General features: G+C 32.2%; 1 protein-coding gene across 15 annotated transcripts in view; it reads right to left on the bottom strand.

Moving 5' to 3' along the window:
* ADGRL3 (adhesion G protein-coupled receptor L3) overlaps positions 1–26442 on the bottom strand; it is a 571267-nt gene that overhangs the window by 387329 nt on the left and 157496 nt on the right. For all 15 annotated transcript variants that reach the window (XM_031942424.1, XM_031942418.1, XM_031942420.1 and 12 more), the window contains exon 3: positions 3508–3617. In XM_031942424.1, coding sequence (XP_031798284.1) covers positions 3508–3617 — 110 coding nt within the window. The remainder of the gene's footprint in view (positions 1–3507; positions 3618–26442) is intronic.

The following is a 26442-nucleotide window of genomic DNA, read 5'->3' as shown; positions in this document are numbered from 1 at the left end:
TCTCATACAGCCATTTCTCTGGTGCAGTGCATCTCTCCTCCCTTATCACCTTGGGCCCTGATTACTACAATAGCCTGCTGGTGGGTTTCCCTGTCTCTAGTCTCTCTCCACACCAATCCCCCCTTTATTTAGCCACTCCTACTCAATAAACTTCAGGGGCTCCCTATTGCCTCCAGGAACAAAATCCTCTGATTGGCATTCAAAACCTTTTATAACCATCACTTCTCCTACCTTTCTAGTCTTCTTCCATCTTTCTCCATGATATATACTCTGATTCAAGCACTAGACTCCTGGCTGCTCCTCAAATAAAACACTCTCTCATTTCCAGGAATTCTCTCTGGCTAGCTGTCCCCTATGACTGAATACACTCTCTCTTCTGCTCCAACTTCTGATTTCCCTGACTTTGTACTTCACTAGTGATGTGATTTAGTATTATTAATTCTAAATCCAAAGTTGGGCATTCTGCTAGCATAACACAATTATTTCGTAAAGCCTCATCGACTATACTCAGAGAAATATCCTTAAGAATACACCCAGTTTTGTCTATGTAATTGTTAAAATACACTTTATTTATAGTAACTTCACCAATCAATGGCAAAATTATCTTTCTTTCTAGACTGCAGAGACTTGTTTTAAGGTAGCTATATGCAAATCACAACCTTGTTTGTCTCAGTTTCCTCAACTGCAAAATAGAAATAATAACAGCATCTATCTTACCGGGTTAAGGAAATGAAATATTTGCGAAGTGCTTAGCACAGTGCAATTACTACTGTGTAGTAGGCATTATAAATGCAAATTCCTTTCCCCTAAGTCATGCCTTAATTTGGAGTCAATTTTCAGGAAATTTTAAACAAAATTGGCAGAGGGCTAAATACAAAAGAGGATTTGCGTTCTTGAATATCATTAACTTCTGAAGATATTGTCATGGTAATAAAAAACAAAAAGAGCTAAATAATAATAAATATTGAGTGATTTGTAGAAAATAATCATCCAAACAAACAAACAAACAAAAAAAAAGAATACAAATCAGAAAGATACCAAGTAATTTATCTTGAGAAAAGAAACATTCACAGGGATAATAAAATGTTATCAATGAAAGAGAACTTAGAGAGCTCATATAGTCCCCCTGAATGACTTTATAGAGAAGTGGATGGGATTGTAAAAAGGGTAAGTGAGGTGCTGAAGGGCAGACAGCTAACAAATAGCACAGCCAGCACAATCCATGTCACTTGCTTCTCAAGAATCTTCCATAAGTTATTTTTATTCATCTTTTTCTAGGTGAATTTGATCACTACAAAATCGTGATGAAGTTACTCATCGAATGTCCAATAAGATAGGGTGCCTTTTATTAAAACTTTACTGAATATAATTTGAAATGGGATCACACTGTACAGAACTAGTCATTTAAAACCTTGGAGGCTAAACTGACAAATCTGATTATTTCATTAGACCTAGCAGTTTGAGATTATTGTCTAATGAAATAATCAGATTAATGCTTTAGTATAACATGGGTCTCCTTGAAGGACAACCAGTACAATTTTTTAGGATTAAAGGAAATCTATTACTAAAGGATGCCTAGAGATTGCATTATCTGTTTCTGAAAATTTTCAACAGAGAAAGAAATCTGTGGTAAACCCTAATCCTTTTACCTAGAAGAATGTCTTGGGGAAAGACAAGTTTATACAGAGCTGTACAAGCAAGATTTCACTTTATTAAAGTGATTTAAGAAGAAGGTATTTCAGAAGGAGGCTTGGCAGAGCACTTTGGAATAAGCTATCATCACAAAACAATCTGAAGAGATTCAGAGGAACTGAAGAGACAACTGTGAAATTCTCTAATTTTTTTTTTAACAGTATAGGGAAAAAGTTGTTCTTCTGACATTTATATCTTAACACTACTATTTATAAAAATTAAAATAATACATTATCATGAACATAAAAAATACCTTTCTATTTGTCACTTCTGTGTACGCAGTGTTAACTTGGTTTCTGCAATAGCCCATTGTACTAGTTATTTAAAATAAATTCTTTAAGAACTCCAACTATGTCAATGTTGGGAAATTTAAAACAATATTTCATTGCTTATATAATGTTGCTGAAGTATGTCCATCAAAATATATGTTTGTATAAACATGTGTGTATATATACATATATAGGTGTACATATATATATGCAGACATATATATATATATTAATGGAGATATTTGTAAAAGAAATGTAAAATATGTATCATTTCAATGAAGTCCTATTGAATTCCTATAAATACTCTATCTAGTTTCTAAATATTTTCTAAAAAATGTGGCTTGAAGACAACAGAGTAAATAATTCAAAGAAGGAAAGTGATTTTGCTTCATTTATGACATTTATTTCCCCAATTTCAATGTAATATGTGATGGACAAATAACCTTTCAATCCCTTCTAGCTAAAAATATAAGTACATCTCCTTCTTACTATCAATGATCTGGTTTTGAAATCATCATGGATCAGGAAGGAGGTATGTTCCTATCATATCACTGGGATGCTAGGCTTGTCTATTACTAGATATAGTCATATTCTTCTGGCTAAAGAAAATCTAGGAATGGGGTTAAGATCAGATGTTTTATGGCTCTGGACTGACCTGAATACTCAATATGTTCACATAGGATTCTATGACTGTTTCTCATTAAGAAATCCTATATCTTATAAATATTTCAGATCAAGAACATTTTATTTTTCATTTAAAACTTGGGTATTCTTCAGGATAGAAAAGTCAAGAGTATTCAATGTCAGAGTTTTAGTTGTCTGATATGCCCGAGGACCAAAAAAAGGATGCTTGACATATACTACAACTGACAACAGGGCTGAGGCAAGGCAGATACTACTTCTATGAAATGAAAGTTGTAAAGATTGTTTTATACCACATAAGACATTTAGCCTTTTTTCCCCTGACATATTATCTCCAAAATGAATATATTTCTAATCTTCAAAAATCTGACACCTTAAGAGATGTGGTTTTTATTTTGTTTTGTTTTTGATCAAGGTAAAAATCCACATTTTTAGTAATTCCTAGACCATCAATCCCTGAGTATATCTCTCATCATTCAATTTCTATTTGCATGGGTGAAAGATGTACCAAAGTTTGATAAATAGGTAGAACCTCTTTATTTGTCCACTAAAAATTTGGTATTTCGTATTAAATTATTATAAATGAAAAACATCTTATCATGGACATTCAATTTCTTTGTAATAAAAATCAATCTTATATCCAGAATTAAAATCTTAAGATACATGAGGGAAGCATATAAGTTTCTTGAGTTGAGGGAAAAACATATGATATCCAAGGAGAAATTGACCAAAGGCAATTTTCAAGTTTGATTATGTCATATTTTATGACATACTTTTTTTTCATTGAATAGATATCTAACTATCATTTTATACTGGCATATCTGTCCAGATACTACAAAACAATAACAAAAAGAATGAATCATATTTGAATTTGGGGTGGAAAAAAGAACAGAAATATACATACTGTAAGGGACACATTCATACTGCACTTCAAGATATTTGTAGGTTCCTGGACATGGGTCTGGAAACACATCAGGGCCTGCTACCACAGCACACTGTGTTCGGTTATTGCATCTGAAGTCAAGAGATTAAAAAAAAAAAAAGGATAATCAGACTCTGCAGTATGACATACACATATAAACATTACCAATAATTTCATTTTGAATTCTCATGTAATGTTTACGCATGTAAACATTATCAATAATTTTCATTTTGAATTCTCCTATACAGACTTAGTGGGGTTTAGTTAATTTGAGGCTTCTATAGTATCAGGATTAGTTTTTGTTATACACCAAAAAATGAAAAGATGAAATCAATTCACTGCATTTTTCCATGCTAACTTGTTTAATACCTGGCAGAACACAGGATGGCTTTGAATTAAAAGGACAGAAATACAAGCTTAAGCAATCCTAACTCACCCACAGTCAATTGCCAATGCAAATATACAGCTAAAAAGGTCTATTAGTTCAGAATGGGCCATATTACTGTTATGTAGGGAACATTTAGAACATACTGCTACAGTTTCATTATACTGATTTGAAATAAACTCATTTAATTTCACCAAACTATTTTTTAGAAGGGCAAGTGGTAAGCTGTATAGAAGACTCAGCTAAAACTGGAAACCTGAGGCTGAACAAAATGAAACTCTAATTCAGTTTTTATAAAATACATAATAATTTAACTGAAGTTATTCTGATAGTGTTATTAACAACAGTAGGCAAAATCATTTTTAGGAATTTGATTTTCCTGTCTCTTGTGTTCTCCTAACAATGACATTCAAATAAAAGATTAAAAGAAAGATATGTTATATTTTCTTTCAATAAATATTCGCTAAGCTACCTCCTCTGTACATGGTAATATGCTATAAGCTTTGGGAGAAATAAAGATGAGTAAAACATAGTTTCTGCAGGTCAGAAGCACAGAAGCTAAACAAATATACAAAATCACTTGAGCCAAGGCAGAATGCAGTAATGGTTCTAAGAGATTCAGTACTATAGGGGTCCAGAGGAATTGGGATTGCATGGGACCTGGGGGTAGTTGACAATGAAAGAAGTAGCATTTGAGTTTCACCTTGAACGTGGGTAGAATTTTGAGACCTAGCTATGAAGACAGAGTATCCCAAACAGAGATAACAGAATAGCAACAAAAATGAGGCTACAATGAAACACTGAACATGGATGGGGAAATAGGAAAGAGCCTGATTTAGTTAGGGCAAAGCAAATCTTTAAGGCAGCAGTCGAAAAAGAAGCTAGAAAGATAGGTTTGATACATATTGCAGAAAGCCTTAAATGCCAATCTATGGAGTATGAATTTAAATCCGTAGGTGATTCTTTGAATTCTTTGAAGATTTTTTTTTTTTTTTTTGAAGTGGCAAGTGACATGAATAGATTTGTGCCTTGTTAGGGCAACTATTGTTAATGGTGGAGCAAAGAGAAAATGAGACCTCAAACTAGAACGGTGGAAATGGGAATCAGAGAGGACAGATTTGAAAGATATTTAAGTCGAATTCACAGGATTTTGCAAGTCACTGGACAATGGGTGGGAGGGTTGGGGATGGTGAAAAAGGACAGGGAGGAGTTAAAGAGTATTCTAAAGCAGAAAGTTTCTGTGATTGGTGGAAAGAAAGGAAATGTCATTAACAGAAATTTAGGAAGAAGTGTCAAGAGAGGTAGAAAGGAAGGTATAAATTTGGTGAGGAATTATTAATTGGTGGTGCTTTTGATGTAGTCATGTATAGACGTATTCTAGAGGAAAAATTAAATGTAGGTTTGTGTCCCAGCTCTCACAGTTCCTAATGGTGTCACTAAATAGCTCACCTAAATTTTCTGAGATTAATATTCTTCATTTGTGAAATGGAGGTAAAATTATGTGCAGTATCTTGAATAAGGATTGTTGTGAGAAAAGCACTTTGTAAACCATAAAGTGCTATAAACATACTATTACATTTGTAGAATCACAAGAGTTTAGAATTAAAAGGGATTTTAGAGAACATATAATCCAAATCATTTATTTGACAAGACATCAAGAAATATAGAACCCAGAAGTGATTACACAGTTTTGAAGTGGCAGAATTGGGATTTAAATTTGGGTGGAATGTATATCATTTGATTCTAAGTCACTTCAATAGAGCTATGACAAATGGAATAATAGTTATTATTATAATAGTCAATTGAATTAAAATCTTATTAACTACCTATTACATGCAAGGAATTGTGTAAGGTCCTGAGGATACAGAGATTAAAGTGAAAAAATGTTTGCCCTCAAGAGATTATATTTTACTATGGAGAGGGGGAAGCCTGTATACAGATAAACAAACAAAAAATAAATAAATGTGTGTGTCAGATACATACAAGAATTTCAAGAGAAAGAGTGATCTAATTGGGAATGAGTAGGATCAAGTACAGGAAAGCCCCAATAGAGAAAGTGGCTTTTGAAATATATTTTGAAAGAAGAGATTCAAAAAGACAGATGGGAAGACTTAAGTGATCTGTCCAAATTCAAACTATGGATGGATTCCTAAAGCTGAATTTGAACTCAGTTATTTTTTGACTTTAGGATCCTCTATCAATTACATTCCATACATAACATTACCAAGTTGCTTCTAAAGTATAATAGGGTATCACAGTAGACATAGAAAAAGAGGCAAAGTTTAGTGAGGTGAAATATGAAATAAAGGTTGGGATCAAGAATGGAAGTAGAGAGTTTGGCCTTCTCTTTCTCAGAGACTAGAAAAGAAATTGGGAGAAACTAAATAATGATATAAAGAGGGATATAATATAGAAGAGGACATAAGGATGGATAATCTCAGTGGTCTCTGTAAAGGAAAAGGAAAAAAAGTCCTTTACTGGGAAATCAAAGGCAGTTTAAGAAGAAAAGTGAAGTGAATAAAATTCTGAGTCTAATTCATATTATGATATATCTAAACTATTTTATATAATTGTAAAAAAATTATTAAAATATACTAAAGTATATTTTATAAATAGTATATATAATTTTATATACATTTATTTTATAAGAATTATTTATAAAATTTATAAATTATATGCTATAAATATATAATTTATAAATATTATAGAAATGTCAAATAATTATTCTAATATAATAATAATAATTTGATATTTAATTTTTAGTAGACTCACTTGACACAGTTATTTTACTTTCCCTAACAGAGTTCTGTAACTCAAGAGCATAGCAGAAAGTACAGAAGATGATGGTAAGCCAGGGTGGAATTAAGAGGAATGAAAAGTGATAGGGCAAGGAAGCAAAGGAATTAAGGGATAGAAGCATGGACAGGTACAACTGAATTGGTTAACTCTAGGGTTGTGCCATTTATGGCTCCATATCTAGTGTGATCTAACACTCAAAGTCTGAGGCTTAAGATAGGCACTTTCTTTAATAAAAACATATCAGTAATCCCCAAATAAAAGCATTCCACAAGGTGGTAAAAGTAGTTCAGAAAAAGATAAAATCAGATAAGTAGCTCACAGAAAAGAGGTATTCGTGGGGCCTCAAGAGTTCTCCTCCAGAGTTCTAAGGCTGACTTTATTTACTTTTTATCCAAAAAGTTCAAAGCTGAGTTCCAGTTCAATCCATCTATGGGCAAAATTAATTCAAGCTGGACTCACAACAGCCCTGGTCATTGTAATTATATGTGAGGGCTAGTTTCCCCACTCCCACTATTGTCCTGATCCATAACAAAGGTTAATTAACACTATGAAAGTGGGGAAAAGTGAGGCTAAAACAAAAATAACACACTAGGAAATAGGGAGGGAAAAGTGACTAGAGATTCAGGGATGATGAATAGATTCAGGAGGAATGAGACATCTTTGAAATATAAGACTTGAATTTATATGAAAAGAGATATGAAAGTCAACTCCCAAGAGATGATATTTGATGTTTCCAAGGGGAAGTATAAAGATTACACACAAATGTATTCTAATAATTTATATATACATATATATATATATATAAAACAATTTTATGCACACACATACATTTATATATTTGGAAGTAACAGAAGTTATCTAAGAAGAAGCAAGTGGTTAGATAGAGAATCAAGAGATTACAGGATTGTTGTGGGGAACAAGAAGATAAAATATGAAAAGTGCTTTGCAAACTTTAAAGCACCATACAAATTCCAGCTGTAATGATGGTGGTGGTGGTGGTGGTGATGATGAGTATCACAGAAGTCAAATAAGAAGGCTTCCCAAATGGCTATGGGGAAGTAGATGAAATGATAAATAATTCAGAGAGATTGAAAAGGATAAGGATTAAGAAAAGATCACTGATTTCGGTAATGATGAGCAGGTATGTAGTAGACTTTGAGATGACATTTTAAAAAATGAAATCATAAGCTAGATGGTGAGTTAAAGAGTGAGTGGACAGAGAGGAGAGGAAACCATAGGCATAAACTACTCCTTCAAGATATTGTCAGTTAATTAATGAAGCAAGATAAGATATTCTTTGGCAAGATATTTGGGCCAAAGAAAGGTCTCTACTGGCCACCACTAAAAACTAGAGTAAATTTAAATATGTTTATTGGTGGGGGAGAGGGAAGAAAAGGGAGAAATAGGGAAGGAGAAAAGGAGGGGAAGAGAGACACAGAATGAAAGACAGAAAAGGAGGAGAAAGAGAGGGAGGGGAGAGATGGCAAGAGGGGAAGAGAAGGAGAGATGGAGAGAAGGGAAGAGAAAGAGAGGGGGGGGGAGAGAAAAAGAAAGGGAGGGAGGAAGGAAAGAGGGAGAGAGGGAAAAAGAAGAGAGGGAGAGGGAGATAATGTCTACCATGTGCTAGGAAGTGTGCTAAGCACATCGTCATGTAAACAAATAGCTCATTTCATGCTCTCCACAAGTACTCTCATTATTCCCATTTTACATTTGAAGAAACTGGGGCAAACAGATGCAGTGACATGCCCAGAGCCACATAACTATTAAGTGTCTAAGGTTAGAGTTGAATTCAGAATTTCCTGACTCTAGACTCAACATTCTACCCAGTATGTCACTCTATCTTCCAGCCCAGGAAAGGAGAAGATTCAAAATTTAAAGATGAGAAGTGGGGAGAACATAAGAGAGGGAAAAAGAAAAAGGAATAGCTGGAGGAAAAGAAGGCTGAGTTTAATGGGGAAAATGGGAATAAAATTAAGGAGAACTTGATGATTCAGGACCACAGGAAGCAATGAAAAGTGGTGGGGGGGGGGGGGGAAGAGGAAGTTTTAGACTAGTGAAAGAAGAAGGCGGAGAGAAGGGGGAAAATGGAAGACAAAGATACAAAGAAATGTTATTAGGAGAAAGGAAACAGATGTGATCCACATTAAATGACCTGATTTTATTTCTTAGAAAATGTGGTTCACCTGCTGATATTTGTGAGGGCAAAGTCATGGGCAGGTTTGAGGACTTGAAGGTTTGGAACACTACCTGTGTGGTATTCAATAAGGAGTTTTAAACAGCAGTATGACACTAATTAAAGGTCTCAAAATGAAATTGAAATAAAACAGTGAATGAGAGAAAGTATTCAGAAAAAAAAATGGTATTTAAAGGTTGATAGGTAATTAGTTTCTTTGATTTTAGATTTAGATTGATCTAAATCTTTGATTTAGATAAAGCAAAGATTTCTTTGATTTAATCTTTGATTAGATTAAATCTTTAGATTAAATCTTTAGATTAAGACAACATTTGCAAATAACCTCAGCCAAGTAAATTCACTTTTCTGATCCTCATTTTCTTCATCTTAAATTTTAGACTTAGAGTAATCTAAGGTTATCCCAGTTCTAGATCTGTGATCCTTTGAATTCCTTCCTATAAAATCTGGAAAGTGATTTATTTTTGCCATCAAAAAGAAACTTAATCATATCAAAGCTATCAAAAGGACTAAAAGGTGATTCACACAAACAACTTCAGTTACCTTCCAAATTCACTCTTTCTGCCTATTCATTTGAAAACAGTAACAGCCAAAAATATAAAGTCTTAAGGATCTATGAGATCAGATAATGTAGTTAGCCTATATTTTGCTTTCTTGCTTATCCACATTAGAAATACAACACCTTAGTGGTCAATTTTGGAGTTTTTATTTGTTTTCTCCTAAGATTCTGTCTTCTCTAATGAGATATGGGACCTCTGAACCCTGACTCTAGAGCTAACAGAATAAAGAACATATAGAGCAGAACTCATTTAGCTCTGGAGAAGAAATGCTTTGTGTTTACCTGAGGCTACAGTTTGTCAGACTTAATGAGGATTTTATTTTAGCCTATAAATTAAAATTGATTCATTAGTGATTGCCTTAAGCAGAAAAAACAATTCTGTAATTTCACTGAAAGATTAATAAGAGGCAATACCTCACAACCACTGGGCAATTTAGTAGGCTAACAGTTAGCCCAAAGGGTCTCTGTGCTCTAAAGTTCTCCTGTTGAGATGCATGTCAGATGATTATATAGACAAACATCTCTTTATAGTGCATAAGAAGGAAAAAAAGAAGAAATGGAGGTAAAAATATGATTTGGTCATCCTCTGCATTCAGGCTATTGCAGAACAGGTGGCTTGGCAGTGATATCATAGGTATTGAGAACAATTTCTGTGGGCAGCCATCCAAATGGGGTCTTGGACCATTCTCCAAAGTTTCAGTTCTAATGACAATTTGTCATTGTTCTCAGGTTGCCTTTTAAAATGTAATAATGCTGCCCTCCCATTAAAAAGAGTCCCCATTTCAAAAACAGTGATCTTGAGTTACAAAGAGCTCTACTAAGTGAAATGAAAAACAGTACGGCCTTTATTCCACATCTCCTTGGGAAAATAAATTCCTAAACTAAGGTTAAACCTTCTAAACTCCATCAGCTAGAAGAACAAAAACCAAAACATGCATTTCAGTAAGAGGTATGTTCAATCAGAAAATCTATAAAGCCTTGATTTAAATCCTTAAAGAGCAAAAATATATCATGCATAAAAGAAACCCCTATGTGTTGTACAGCATTGTCTTAGTGGAATATGAGCCATATCTCCCAGAATAATGCACAAATATGGTTCGCTCCAAAATTTATTGCAGCACCAAGGTCTTTAAACAAACATTAGAAAACAAATTCATAGTTTCAGATATGTTTTAGCTAGCCATAGGCCAATCCTTATCTTTCAAAAATTTTCTGTGGGGTGATACACACACACCCACACATACACACATACACACACACACACACACACACACTCCAAATAATGAAGTTAGAAATGAGAACCCTACATATTTTCCTAGCTTTTGGACTTGTCCCGGGTTCATTTGCATGCCAATCAAGAAAGTCTTGTCAGGAAAAGCTTTCTAATCAATGAACCTGAATAGATGGAAGCAGAAAGCTACTTAGTGAAATCCAGCAGTGATGATGTTATGGAAAACTGAGATGCAATTTACTGAAAACATGAGGCAAAGATGGTATGGTACCCAAAAGAGAATAAGAGTGGAATATGACAAGAGTAATGAAAATACTGGAGAACATCAGCCTCTCTACCATGCTAGGATGTAATGTATTTAACACCACGACATGGCCACAAATATCCTTTAATTTTTTCTTCCACACAAGTCTGCTAATCTCACAAGATATGAAATATATCCCTTCATGCATGTTTATATGTCTTTCTTATGTATCCTGTAGAATTTGTAGCATGTGGTAACCCATTATGCAACGTACTCATGGTTTGAATAGGGTAATCTTTTATTACTTTATTTGATATAACATCTTGAAAAATTATTTTCATATGAAATTATACATCCTCTGGCTGGGTAGTAAAATTCAAGAGACTGGAAGATATAATTAATTGATGGTTTAAATAAGTATTGACCCACAGAATATCAAAAAATATACTAACTTTCCTACAGGACCACAATAGGGGGAAAAAACCCCACTATATTTATTAAAGGATATCAATATATTTTCTCAAGCTGATTGGATTTAGAGATAGAAAGAGCTTTCTGAATTACTAGACCAGGATCTTCTTTCTACCAACAGTGAAACTGGGGTCACAGAATTACAATGTCATATTCAAACCATAATCATTAAAGCTAACTACTGATTGTTTTTGATTTACAGTAATTCTTTTAAAGAATTATCAGAATTTAAGCAATGAATACTCAGACTTTTCTTTAATATTAACGTTTTAAAGTCACCATTCAGAATTTGGATTTTGTCCTTGAATGCTTATTTGTGAGAAAAAAAACGCCTAGTTAGATGTGGTTGCATATCATATCAACCAAGTACTTAGTAGTGAGTCATTCTGATGAATAAACTGCCTCATTAAAGAAGCAATTTAAAGGGTCTGCCTTCCATTCTTTTTTTGTAATCTCTGTCAAATAGCATGAGAATCATTTTAATATTTGATTAAAAGTTTATCTAAATTACAGCAAAGGTAAGAAGTGAGAATAATTTGGTTATTTGCAAATTTATGTCAATTAAAGGAGAAAACCCAGTAGCACATAATTATCAGCATTTTTTTTTGAGCTGGCATAGACATCATTTTCCAAAAATCTGACTTTCTACATAAAAAATTTGAAATCCACAGTGAAGTGATTTGCTAATGTTCACACTGATAGTTTATGGCAGAACTGGAATTAAAATCCATGCCTGCTGACTTCCAAATTAGTTTTTCACTATAGTTCACCAAAAATATATACTAAAATGTTACATGTAGAAAATCTGAGATAGAACAAATTTCATATCACTTCCAATCTATGATTGGCTGACCTTCTAAAGTCATAAATTTCTGAAAACCTGCAGGATCACAAATGTCATTTCTGAGATTTTCACACACATGCACATACATACATGCATACACACATATACAGATACAAACCTCCACATCAACTAATAGATCAAGGTTGTATTGAAACTAATATTTTCCAAATATATTTTAATATTGTCTGTTTAGAATACAGGCATTTTAAATAGTCAGTAGTTAGCTTTAATGATTATATATCTACATAATTTGTCCAGGTATGAAATTTAACAGCAAAAAATTAAGAAAGGGCCATTAAACCACAGGAGATAATTGAGATAGAAATTTAACGAACTGCTAGGGATAAAAAAAAAGTACATTAGGAGACTGGTTATATGTCTAATAAACATAGGAAGTATTATCTGAATCATGGTTCAGGTAACAGAATATTGGACAGGGATTCAAGAGGTTTCAGTTCAAGTTTCTAACTTGCCTAATGGCTTTGGGTATTATCTTTTGACTGCTTTGTGCCTAATTTCCTCATCTGTAATTTTAGGGAGGACAATTTCTTCCAGCTCTAATATTCAATTATTATGATTCAAGAACCTCATTTTTATGTGCTTTCAGTCTTCTGATGTTACAAAGGCACTAAGAATGGGCTAACAGTCTCCTTGCAGATAAATTTACTCAATCTAATGCTGATTAAAAATATAGGAATTGATATATTAAAAATGTTCATGAATGACTTTTTATTCTAGTTATGAAGGAAGAACAAGGAGGTAAGGTAGAGTGGTTTAACTATTTAAACATTAGCTCTTTGGAAAAAAGGCTACATAAAATAAACCTTTAAGCTTAATCTTCTTTATTAACATTTGCTCCATCACTTTCTTAAGTCTAGATAAATTAAAAAAAAACCTTAATTTGTAATCTCTGATGATTTCTGAAGTATGAATACTCACACTAAAAATGTAATATTTGGCATATCTTGCTTCACCATACCACTAGCGGTAAAACTTCATTCTATTTATGGAGATTAACTTTTTCCCCACCTGAAAGATTCATTTGTTTCTGATTTACCTCCAATAATAGAGGATAAAACTGGATTATTACAAGAAATATTAGATCTAGGAGGTGTCAAAATGTTATCCATCTGGGCTAAAAGAAACCTAAGAGAATATATCATCCAGTCTCTTCATTTTAATCCAGAGTAGCCAAGTACTTGAGGAAGATTAGAAAAGTAGTAAGTGGCAGAGTTGGGATTTGAATCCAAGTCTTCTGCTCTTTCTTCTGCATGAACTAAGATTGAAATGCTGACCTCCACGTCTAGGCCATGTAAGAAAATTATTTTATTGACAACTAAAGAAGTGGCCTGGGCATCCTGAGAAAGTATTGGCTGAAAAAGCAAGCCTGGATAATTCTATTTAGGATAGTTAGACTGAAAAAAATTTCAATTTTGGAGTACGAAAGATATTTGCTGATCTAGGTGGCTACAAGGACACATCACTGGACCTAGAGTCAAGAAAACTTAAATTCAAAACAACCTGGGAGGCTTAATAGAATCGTGACTGGGAAAGATACTTAACTTCAGTTTGTCCAGTTTCCTTCTGGGTGAAATGAAGATAATATTAGCATCTATATTAAAGAGTTGTTTTGAGGATAAAACGAGGCAGAATTTGTTCATGGCTTTGTAAACATTAAAGCCAGATGCAAATGCTATCTTTTTCCCCTCAAAAAAAAAATGCAGCCCTTGCTCAGTACTCACACAAAGCATGAATTCTTCCTCAGTAGATACTGAAAAAGCATTGAATTTTGTAACTTGATATTAATTGCTAGCCCCAGACTCTGAGCTTACAGAGACATGATAATAGGACTTCAGATAGAAATACAAAAATGGAATCCCTGAATAGGTATCTTAAGATTCCAGTAGAGAAATGTCGAGATTCTATCCAAATATTTATTTAGAGGGGGTAGAATGTGCCTAGTCTATCCCTACTATGTATAGTGAGAAACATAACAACTCTACTACAAATGTTTATATGGACTAATTGTGCCTGGTTTATGGTAGAGCTTTCTGAACATCCAATTGGACACATCATACCTTTGCCCAATTTAATGACGTCATTTTGGTCCTCTTTGAAGATGAATAATAATAACCAAGTGGAAAATGTATAATGGTACTATAACACACATATCAAAGTGTCACAGTATGATATAAAAGACTGGGACTAGCATTATTATTTGGTTCCTATTCTGCAAAAAAAAAAAAAAATAAGTGGCTATTTAAAAAATACTATCTCTCTCATTGTTTATAGCTTTTATGGTAGAACCTACCAAATGATTTGGGAAATACCATAGGCAATATCCTACATCAAAATAATTCCATACAGAAAAAATTCAACATAATAAGCTTAATTTATAATTAATTAATTAATATATTTATAAGACTAATATATAATCAGTCTTATACTCTGAAAGCCATTTTGCAATAGATATAAATTCAAGTTTTTTTTTTTTACTAATTTGACAACTTTTACAAAGTAATTTATTGCCTTTAACATAAAATAAATAATAATATAAACTGAAATCCATTAAAAATTTCAACACAAAGCTTTAAGTATTTAAAAAAAGTAAACTTATTGTATATGGTATAAAGTTTAAATCAAAGGATCAGGAAAAAGATCATTTGATTATTAGTACCAGTATACATTTATGAACAAGAATCACATGAGGTGATAAAATATGAAAGGGTTGCAAAATTTTTTGTTTGAAAATCACAGATCTTGAAATCACAGACCTCTCTCTCTCTCTCTCTCTCTCTCTCTGTCTCCTTCTCTGACTGTCTCTTTCTCTTTCTGTATCTGGGTCTCTGTCTCTGTCAGTCTCTCTCTCACTCTTCCTTTTTATACACACACACACACACACACACACACACACATGCATATGCATATGTATTATTTTTTCCAGTCACATTTAGTTTCACTAATAGATCTTACAGCAAATAGACAACATGATATGGTTCTCCCATCACTTGCTAAAGAATCTTCACCAAATCAAGTCTCTTTCTGAAACATATCTATATCTATATATATATATATTTATGTATATGTGTGTGAAAAATGTGTTATAGTACAAATAAGTATCTTTATAAATAGATGTGCATTCATCTAATTATGCATAGTTCAAAAGATTCTATTTCTGAGTGTTTTCTTGAAAGTTGGATGTAATAGGGTGGCTAGAATGAAAGTAATTTCCTAGTCACACATTTATGCTTTTTTAACACTTATGTCTATTGTTTGTACTACTGGTATTTCAGGATAAAAAAAATAAATCTACTACATGGCAAAAAAAAAAAAAAAAAAAAAAAAAAGAATTGGCCAATATGTTATGAGAAAAATATTTAAAAAAGCTCTATTACTGAAGGCTACAGAATACTTTTAAAAGTTAGATTTTAGGATCCGCCAATACAAACAAACTATTCTTGGAAATACCATAATGAGAATTCTGTTTGACAGAAATACTACTATGAAATTTCACCTAAAAATCACTATTAGACATCAAATTGCAGAAAATAAAGTAGATAATATTTTGTATATGTGTCTGTTTTAGATATTAAGTATAATTACTCAAATAGGTTTTTGTTAATCCTGGCCAATATAAAAGAATATACAAGGTCCTACGATGGAACAATTGTTGGACTTGGAATCAAGAAGACTTGAATTAAAATCTTTCTGCACATACTTGTTAGCTGTAAGACTGGACAAGTTATTAAAATTCTTGCTTAAGACTATGAGATTCTGGTAGGCAAAGGAGATGGTGTTACACTAAGAATAATTTACTCCAAAATTGAGTATAATCCTTCAGGGGAAAAGTAAACATTAAATGAAATAAAAGACTTTCAAGACTTTCTGATGAATAGACCAGGGCTGAAGAGAAAATTTTACATTCAAGCAAAAAACATAAGAGAAGCATAAAAACCATGAAAGAAAAATCATAAGGGATTTAATATGAATAAACTGTTCATGTTCCTTTTTGAGAAGATGGTACACATAACTCTTCAGAACTTTATCATTAATAGGGCCTTTGGGGAAAGCCTATATAGACAGAGGTCACAGATTTGAGCCAATTCTGTTGGGAAGATCTAAAATAAATAAAGGGATGAGAAAGATGGATATATAGGGAGAAAAGAAAGGGGAGAAAAATTGGGAAGTTTATTTCACATAAAAGAGGCATGTAAGAAAGAGCTTTTATGTTGGAAACAAAGAGAAGGAGTTGACAGGCAATACATGAACCTCATTCTTATCTGGAAGTATTGCAAAGAAGGAAGACTATACAGAGACATTCAGTTTGGTATAGAAATCTTACCTACCAAGGAAGTAGGGGAACGAGGGGTGGTAAGGAATAATAACGGGAAAGAGGGTGATAAAAAAGGAGAGAAGTCTATTTTGCTTCTATATACTGCCTCCCTTAATCTGCCCTCTTTTTTTATGGACGAACAGAGGAAAAAGAGAAAGAAAAGTTAAAAAAAAAAATAAGATGAAAGGAAATACACAGCAATCATAACTGAATATGAATAGGAAGAATTCCGTCATAAAACAAAGCAGATAACAAAAGAGACTAAAAACCCAAATCTAATAATATGCTATTTACCAGAAAATAAACTTGTAACAGAAAGACACACCCGGAGTTAAAATCAATAATTGGAGCAAAATATATTAAGTTTCAACTGAGGTAAAAAAAGCAAGTGTGATAATCATGATTTCAAACAAAGCAAAATTTAAATAAACATAATTAAAAGAGATAATTAGTAAATTATAATTTGTTTAAAAAGTACTATAAACAATGAAGTAATATCAATATTTAGCATATATGCACCAAATGGCAAAACATCTGAATTCTTAAAGAAAAAGTTAAATAAATTATAGAAGAAAATGGTAAAATTATACTACTGGGATACTTTATCTTCTTTAGATAAATATAAATAAACTAGGTAATACTAATCAAAAATAAGAAAGACGTTAAGGAGATCAGAATTGAATTTTAGAAATGTTAGATAAAGTAGACTTCTGGAGAAAACTGAATGTAATAAGAAAGGATTAAAATTTTTGTCCAATTATACTTGACACTTCCACAAAGAGTCATCATGCATTAGGGGATGAAAATCTCACAAATGCAAAAAAATAGAAATATTGAATGTACTCTTTCTAGACCATAATGCAATTAAAAATTACATTCAATAAAAGAACTTTGGAAGTACAGGTTAAAAATTAATTGTAAAGTAAATAATTTAATCCTAAATAATGAGTAAGTAAAAGAACAAATCATAGAAATAATCAATAATTTCATTGAAGAGAAAAACAACAAGACAACATACCAAAATTTATGGGATGCAGCCAAAGCAGTACGTAGAGGGGAAAATTAGTTCTCTAAATTCCCCCATCAAAAAAAGAAAGAACAGATCAATGAATCTGGCACTCAATTTAAAGAAAACTACAAAAACAAATTAAAATCCCTAAATAAACACCAAAATGAAAATCCTGAAAATTAAAGAAGAGATTAATAAATTGAAAGGTTAAAATTAATGGTATAATACATTAAAAATTGAGAGCTAATTTTATGAAAAAAATCCAATAGAATAGACAAACCATTTGTTGATTTAAAAAAAAATTAAAAAGAAGATAATCAAATTACTAGCATCAAAAATGCAGAAGGTAAATGTACTATCAATTACTAGAACTTATTTTTGCCCAGTGACATACCAGTAAAATTGATATCTAAGTGAAATGGACAAATATTTGCAAAAATATGTTGTCTAAATTAACAGAAGAGGAGATTAATTAATTAAATAATCATATTAGGGGAAAAAAAAGAAATTGAATGAGTCATCAATTAAGTCTGTAGGGAAAAAAAATATCTCCAGATGCATTTAGCAAGTGAATTCTATGAAACCTTTGAATAATTAATTCTAATACTATCTAAATTATTTGTAAAAAAAAAATTGAATGAATCATACTAAATTTTTCTATGATACACATACAGTTTAATTACCTAAAACAAAACAAGAAACTCATAGACCATTTTCCCTAATAAGTACCAATTTAAACATTTTAAATAAATATTAACAAGATTATAGCAATATATCAAATATCATAGACTATAACAAGATGATGTTTATACTAAGAATTCAAAACTGGTTCAATATTCGGAAAGTTAGAAGCATAACTGACCATATCAACAATAAAAACAATATGATTATCTCAATAAATGTGGAAAAAATCTTTTTGACAAAATATATTATCCCTTCCCTATAATTTTGACCCACACTTTCAGTTATATGATCTTGTATGGGGTCATCACCCACAGGTACTCTAAAAAACAAAGCCATTTATATACTAAGAAAGTTGTTCCTTTTGGGTTAGGGGTGGACCTAACCCTTTTTTTATTTAGGTCAGGAAGACCTTAACTTATTTATCCATGGTCTTCATAATAAGTAGGCCTTGAACCTGATTTCTAGGTCAGTACTCTAATCACTAGGCAAGAAGCCTCTTATCCATCCAATCATCCAACAAACTTCTAGGTATGAAATTTTGGTGACATCAAGACAAAAATCAGCAGTCCATATTTTGAAGGAGCTTATATTTTATTGGATGGAAAAGGCACTCATATACATAAGTATTAAATTAAAAGCATATACACAAAAACTGGGGGTTTGGAGGAGGAGATAGAAATGGTGAGAATCGAATAGGTTTCATGGAGAATTTGGCACTTTGAGCCTGAAGGAACCTTGGAATTCTAAAAGGCAGAAATGAGGAAGGTACACATTCCAAGCTTGGGAAACATTATTTAAATATGCATATATTTTGTCAAGTGAAGAAAAAAAAGTATTTATTAGTGTATTGGAACCACTGCATGTTAGGGATATGATAGGAATTCTATTCATTGGCTGTAGAAAGGATAATGAATGTCTATGTGATTTTTAAAAAAATGTTTATGGGATTTATTCATAGATGGATGTGGATTTAAATGAATATTTTTCCCATGTTACATAACTTTATTTGAATGAAATATATTACCTTATATTTTTAGATTTTTAACTTTAGGTAAAATATGTTTTGAATACAATTTATGTACCCAAATAATTTTGTATAATATTTTCTTTTACATTTATATTTATATCTATATATATTTTCATTAAACACAAAATATACTGCTAAATGCAGACAACTTAATTTTACATATTCCAAAATGTCACATTCCCAGTTGATTTTAGAAGCTAATATCCACATTTAATTTTGGATATATATGTTGTTCTGTAAAATATGCAGTGATTTTTTTGTTTAGGTTTTATTGAAGAAACTATAGGTGTAAAATATTACATATAATGTCAGACTTTCTTAATATGTCAGTTCTCATGAACTGTTTTCTTCCTCCCCTCTTCTTTTTTTGTTATAAGGACTGCCTTCCCATACAATGGGAAAAGTGTGATAAAAAAATTAAATTAAGTTAAAATTAACAATTTTCTCCTGTTAAGACTATATATCTAATAAGAAATAAATTCAATTTACATACAATTAAATGCATATGACTGAACTATCTTCATTTTAATTCTTACCCATTCAATCTCCTTTTGCTTTTGTTACATTAATTTTCTCCAACAAAAATAGGTGGATACAGAATTTTACAAATATACAAGCATATATATATATATACATATATATATATATATAGTGATAATATGTAAAGTGAGTAAAATTTATAAGATATGTTCTGTTTTTTTGATGGCTATTCAAGTTTTTTCCAAATGTAGGATATTATGAACTATGGCCATTTTAAAATGGCAATATAAAATCAGAGGTTAAATCTGGAAGCATCCTTGTAGATTGTCTTGACTAATCCCCTCAAAATATTTCATTCTTTAAATTGATGATGTTTGTGTATGTGTATATCTATAACAGCTCTTATTGGTGGCAAAGAATTGGAAATTGAAGGAAGGTCCATCTATTAGGGAATAACTGAACAAATTGTGGTACTTGAATGTAATAGAGTACATTTGTCCTTTAAAAAATGAACTGGTGGGTTTCAAAAAAACCTGGAAAGACTTACATGAACTTAGGCTGAATGAAATGAGCAGAACCAGAAGAACATGCTACACAACAACATCAACATTGTGCAATGATCAACTATGAAAGGCTTAGTTCTTAGCAATATAATATAGTCCAAGGCAATTCCAGAAGACTCATGATGGAATATGTTACCCATATTCAGAGAATTATAGAGTTTGAATTGAATTCAAAGCCTACTATTTTCACTTTTTTGTGTTTTTTTCTTTTTCTTGATTTTTACTTTTTGGGGGGCGGGGGTGGGGGCAATTGGGGCTAAGTGACTTGCTCAGGATCACACAGCCAAGAAGTATTGTGTGTCTGAAGCCAAATTTGAACTTGGGTCCTTCTGATTTCAGGGAAGGTGCTCTATCCACTGCACCAACTAGCTGCCCCATGATTCTTCTTTCACAACATGACTAATGAGGAAATATATTTAACATGATTGCATATATTTAACCTGTATCAGATTGCTTGATGTCCTGAAAAGGAGGAAAGGGAAGAGAAGGAAGGAGATAAATGTCATAAAATAGAATACTGAAAACCTATCTTTACATATAATTGGAAAAAGTAAAATATTATTTACCAAAAATACAACCCCATCAAATTATTTTATTATAAAAATTGTTTAGAACTAATTGACTTGGTGTATTTAGTTCTGCAGGTATTTCTGATATTGCTACTTCTTGAATTATCACATTTATTTAAATCTTTGTAGAAAGAATATTTTTTCCTAATATAAAAATGCATCCTTTTAAAAAATGGTCACAAAAGCAGGATTTATAAATCAGTGCAGAAGATTAGACATGGCATAATTGTCAGATCTGAAAGTTACTTTGGCTTCAAGCCCCTTCCATATAGTTCAGTACCATGTTACATTACACTAAATTATCAAGCTACATTAAATAGGATATTTGAGGGATCCATTTCACAATGTTATTTTTTAGGACATATATTGTCTTATAGTTCATGTGCATATGGATAAAAAGGTTATCTAAATCAAAAAGAAGTATTTCTTTATAAGTTAGTGTACCTTCAAATGCTGGAAGAGGGAAAAAAAAAAGCCCTGAGCTCTGCATCTGTGCTTTCTAAACTACAATGTTTTGGGAGTAGTTACATATTTGAACACTAGCAGTATGGTATTATGAAAAATTTGCAAATTAAACAGTGGTTACAATTGTATCTCTATTATTGTGTTGTTATCATCTACTAGAAGCATTTCATAACTGAAAATTCTGAGCTTTCATGCATGGTTAACAAAAATAAATCACTGCATCTGTATTCATTGTGTAAAAAAAGCATAAAAAGTTGAGATATTGTTGACTTTCTCCTCAAAATAAACAAGGAGAGGAAGGCAATACTTTAAATGCACATACATTTTTCTTAGGTGAGGACAATGTCCATCTCTCTTGATATAGTCAGGAAGTAAACATATTAATCTATTTCCCAGAGCCCATCCTATTAATCCAATATTTTATCATTATTTCTAATGTAAGAGACAGACCTAATTTGTTATCCATCATAAGAATACTACAAGGCATTCTTCCTTTCCCTGAAGTACAGAAATAGCCTTTCTGCATGACTGCTTCGAGATGAGGGCTTGTCTTCTGAATCATTCAATTAAGAATTTTTAATATCCAATCCATATGTATTTTTTTCCCAGTCATCCTATTAGAACCTCTTTGGGAGCACAAGACCAAAACTTTGAACACATTCAAGGGAAACAAGATTTCAAAGAAAGGAGCATCTTGCTAAGAACAGACTCTCCAGCCCAGTGACCATGATGGTCTACAAAAGGGAAAAATATAAGGCATGAAAAAAACTTTTGGCTTTACTTCATTTGTTCTTAACAATACACTAAAAATAATAAATACATACATAATAAATAAATAATATACAGAATATAAAATCCCTTCACGTTTGCTCATGTTTGAACTTTGGGAAGAAATGCCTCTCAAACCAAAATAAGGAACAAAAGGAAATTATACTTGATAATACTCCTTCATAAAAAAGGGTTTCATTCCAGGAAATTTCTAACAACCAAGTGAAGACAATAATGGTTTCCAGGACACCAAGGGGTGTGTTGTGGTGTGTGTATGTGTATGATACAGATATCAGAGGTGACAGGTTTTTTTTTTTCCCATTCATTTCAGGTATATCTAATTCTTTGTGACACCATTGGCAAAGATACTAGAGTAGTTTGCCATTTCCTTCTCTATCTCATTTTTAAAATAAGGAAATTAAAGTAAACAAAGTTAAGTGACTTGCAGAGGGTAACAAAGTTAGTAAGTGTCTAAGGCTGGATTTGAACTCAGGAAAACTCCAGACCTGGCCACTGTACTATATAAGGAACAAGAATAAGTGAAAGGGCCCAAAGAACATCTGACAATCTTTACCATCCATGAATTCTCAATTTCTCAAAGTCATTATTCCTGACTTTGTGGTCAACTGAGTTTGATTTTAATTCAGATATTAACAGAGGTTGGGAGTTTTAGACCAAGTTTGAAGTTCTAGACTGGGTCATTTGTTCCAGTTTTCACTATTACCAAGAAGTTGTACATTTTTGGCTGCCTACGAGCCTGGAAAAATACATCTTTATGTAAATCAGGATTTATATGCTCCACCCCAAATATCCACCTATTTGTCCGTACATCTCTTCTTCTTCCTCTCTCCCCCTCTTTTCCTCTCTCTTTCCATCTGTCTTTCTCTCTGTCTTTCTAATTCTCTCTTCCACTTATTGTAATAGACAATTCCAAGGGTGAAAATCTCCTTTCCCAATGCAGATCAACAATTCATCTGGCTTTAAGGATATACAAGAGATTCATGAGACACTAAGGGGTTAAATGACTTAATAGTGGTCACACAGTTAAATAAATAAATATATATATATATATATATATATATCATATCATATTTGCACCCAGGTCTTTCCTGGTTTCAAAGTCATTCTTCTACCCACTATGGCATACTGCCCTTACTTTGAGTTGATTGCCTCTATAAAGCTCAAACCAAAACTATATAATTTATAGATACAATATGGGCGAACTATTAATCTTCTTTGAATCTTTAATTGTAATTGCAATATTTCTACACTAAAAGAAATCAGTCCATTTTAAAAAATAGATAGAGTAAGTCACTGTTCTAACATTTATGAGCATCCTTTTTATCTGGTTATGCTGTGATTCATATTATACTCCTCCACCACAAAGAAAGCACTTCTCTGAAGCATACTTTAAACACAAACATCAACCTCATTCTCTGATTCTAATGATATAATCAGGTTATCCTTAACTTTTATTAATTCTCCTTCTAGAACAATTTACCTTTCCCTATTTATTCCTCCAGCCAACATCCAATTTTAAAGACTATGTCTGGTTTGTGAATTAATATGGAAAATGAACTTAGAACCTTAAGTACTTTAAATGCTTCCCCTTTGTACCTTTCATTTTAGCTTCTCATCTTTCTTTTTAATGACTTCAATGGATTCCTTATGCATTACCATGCATATATTAAAATACAGTGCACAATCTATAAAGCAATTATATCTTACAACTTAGCCATTATTTCACAACATTTCTTTGCAGATATTCTTTTGACTTCAGCTTTGTATGTCTTTGCCACTATTCTGTAACTTACATTTTTTTCCACTGAGATGATTTGCTAGGACTTCACAGAGATAAAATATCTTTATGAATATAGATCATTTTGTATATCTGGCATCACGGAATATGGCTAACCCCATTTCCAGGAAACCTGTACAATTCATTCATGGATGGACAAGCTCTGCTTCAGCTGCAGTAGAATTTGAGATTATGAGAACTGAGGACAGATTCAACTCAGAGTAATCTTCATGACTGATTCTTCTTTCCCTACCACTAAATACACTTTATTGGCAGTGGGATGAGAAAGTAGAGGGAAGTGTCTATATGGTTATTATACCCTACCCAACCGCAACTTTTGATTTAGAGAAGAGCCTCTTCTCTTAGAATCCTCAGGGAGTACAGTCAAGAGAGAAAGTTGGGTGATGTCATGTGAGCATGGAGAAGGACTAAAGAGAGTATCTTTCTTTGGGCTTTTAGAAAGGAAGATAAATGCCACTAAGAGTAATCAATTATGAATTAATAAATAATGATTAGCTTCACAGACATATCATTACATAAATATATTCTATAGATTAAAGCTTCTTAAACTTGGGTTGAAACCCTATATGGAGTCATGTCACTGAGTGTGAGGATCCTGAAATTATGTTTTATTATCAGTAAATGTTTGGTTTTTGTAGCTATTATAGAAAAGATAGATAAATAGATGGATGGATGCCATAGGCAAACCTGGAGTTGTTTAAATTTTTTTTGGATAAAAAGAGGTCATAAGTGGAAAAAGCTGAAGAAGTCCATCTATAGATGATCATGGAGATCTTAAATGATAAGAAAAAGCATTCTCCAAATCAGAGTCATGACAAAATAACTCTACTGTGTTTAAACCTGATTCAGGGTTTGCTTATATGATCTCATATTATAGCAATAATAATTTGAAAAGGAAAAAATGTTCATGGTGCATTTGTTCATTACCAGGATATCTTTCACCATGTAGATTTTGTAGTATCCCCCCCCCCGAAGTGTATACAAATAGATAATAAGGATATTGTGTCTAGAGATGAGTTAGTAGGAATTCTTCACTGTTTGTAACAATATGCTTTGCTATGTGTCATGATGGCATCAAAAATCACGTACCAACATCATGGTATCACTTAGTTACTATAAAGGAAAGGTTATCAAGATAGTGAGATAGGATTAAGAATTCGCTAGTTTTGTCACAAATAGCAACAAGCATATCATACTTATGCTTTATATATATATGTACATATACATATATATATATATAATATAAACTATTCACTAACTGAGAGTAAGAATATAAAATCTACATAAGATATAGTCCCTACCCCAATAAAGCTTGCAATTGGGCAGGTTCTGAGTGCATGTATCTATATGTGTTTTTACTTATTTATATCTCAAAATGGAATGTCAAAAGAAATTACTTAAGTAGGCAGTTTCCTTCAAAACTTTAAGACATAATAATTAAGAATTTCCTACCTTCCTTGTTTTCTTCAATATCAACAAAAAAGATTGGTTTGTGCCTTTGGTTCTTTTTTTTTTCCCCAATGAAACTGAATTTTCAGGTTTCACCAAAGTCCATAAGCACTGATTCCTCAGAGAAATAAATAAGGGCTTATTTAATCAGTTCTTTAGCACATTAAAGGGAAAGTATGGTTTCCATCCCTCTTTGATGTTTAAGATGAATTTTTATGCTGTCATTTCTAGAACCCAGTCCAATGGGAAAACTATACCCATGACAATGCAATACAATCTTACTAATAGATGTGAAATTTGGCTATCACTGGTTGACAATAGATTTTTGACTATCCAATTAAGAGCAAATGTATATATGCATACACACACATGCACACACTTTTAAGTCCTTTTTCTCTAGGGAGATGAAGATGAGTATGTTGCAGAGATACAGGTTTATCTCTGGGGACAGAAAAGAAGTTAACTGTTTCCTTCTCTAAGATTCCCTATAGTCTAATTATAGAGCAGTCTTGCATCAGCTTGTAAGGAAGCCATGTCTCCAGACTTCCAAACTTGAGGGAAACAGCAGTAGGGTGATGGAAAAAAAGAAGGGAAATATTCTCTACTGATTCATTCAAAGGCAATATCCAGAAACCAAGAAGTCCATACCACAAAGCTTTCCTGATATTATCATATTTCAAGTAACTACTAAATATAACCATTAACTGTAGGTGTTTGACCAGAATATAAAAATTGGAGGCTATATATTGTTGATTTAGAGAAAAATAAATAAAAGAAAACGTTAATGAATATTTAGTTTGAAAGTGTGTTTTCTAGTGTGAAGCCATACTTTCTAAATAAACAATGTAATAACACAAATTAAGTAGTATTCAAATATCAAGATTCTTTTTGGATTATATCACACCAAAAAGGCCATATCCATGTATATAACTATCTCCTGAATTTTCTTATGTATCTACAAATATGAACACACACAAACACACACTAATTTTCACAGATCCACCACTAAAGTCTAAGTTTTTTAAAG

This window comes from Sarcophilus harrisii, chromosome 6 (assembly GCF_902635505.1).
Source record: "Sarcophilus harrisii chromosome 6, mSarHar1.11, whole genome shotgun sequence".
In the NCBI taxonomy this organism is placed as follows: Eukaryota; Metazoa; Chordata; class Mammalia; order Dasyuromorphia; family Dasyuridae; genus Sarcophilus; species Sarcophilus harrisii.
The sequence above is the reverse complement of the archived record's forward strand: the minus strand, read 5'-3'. Positions and strand labels throughout refer to the sequence as shown.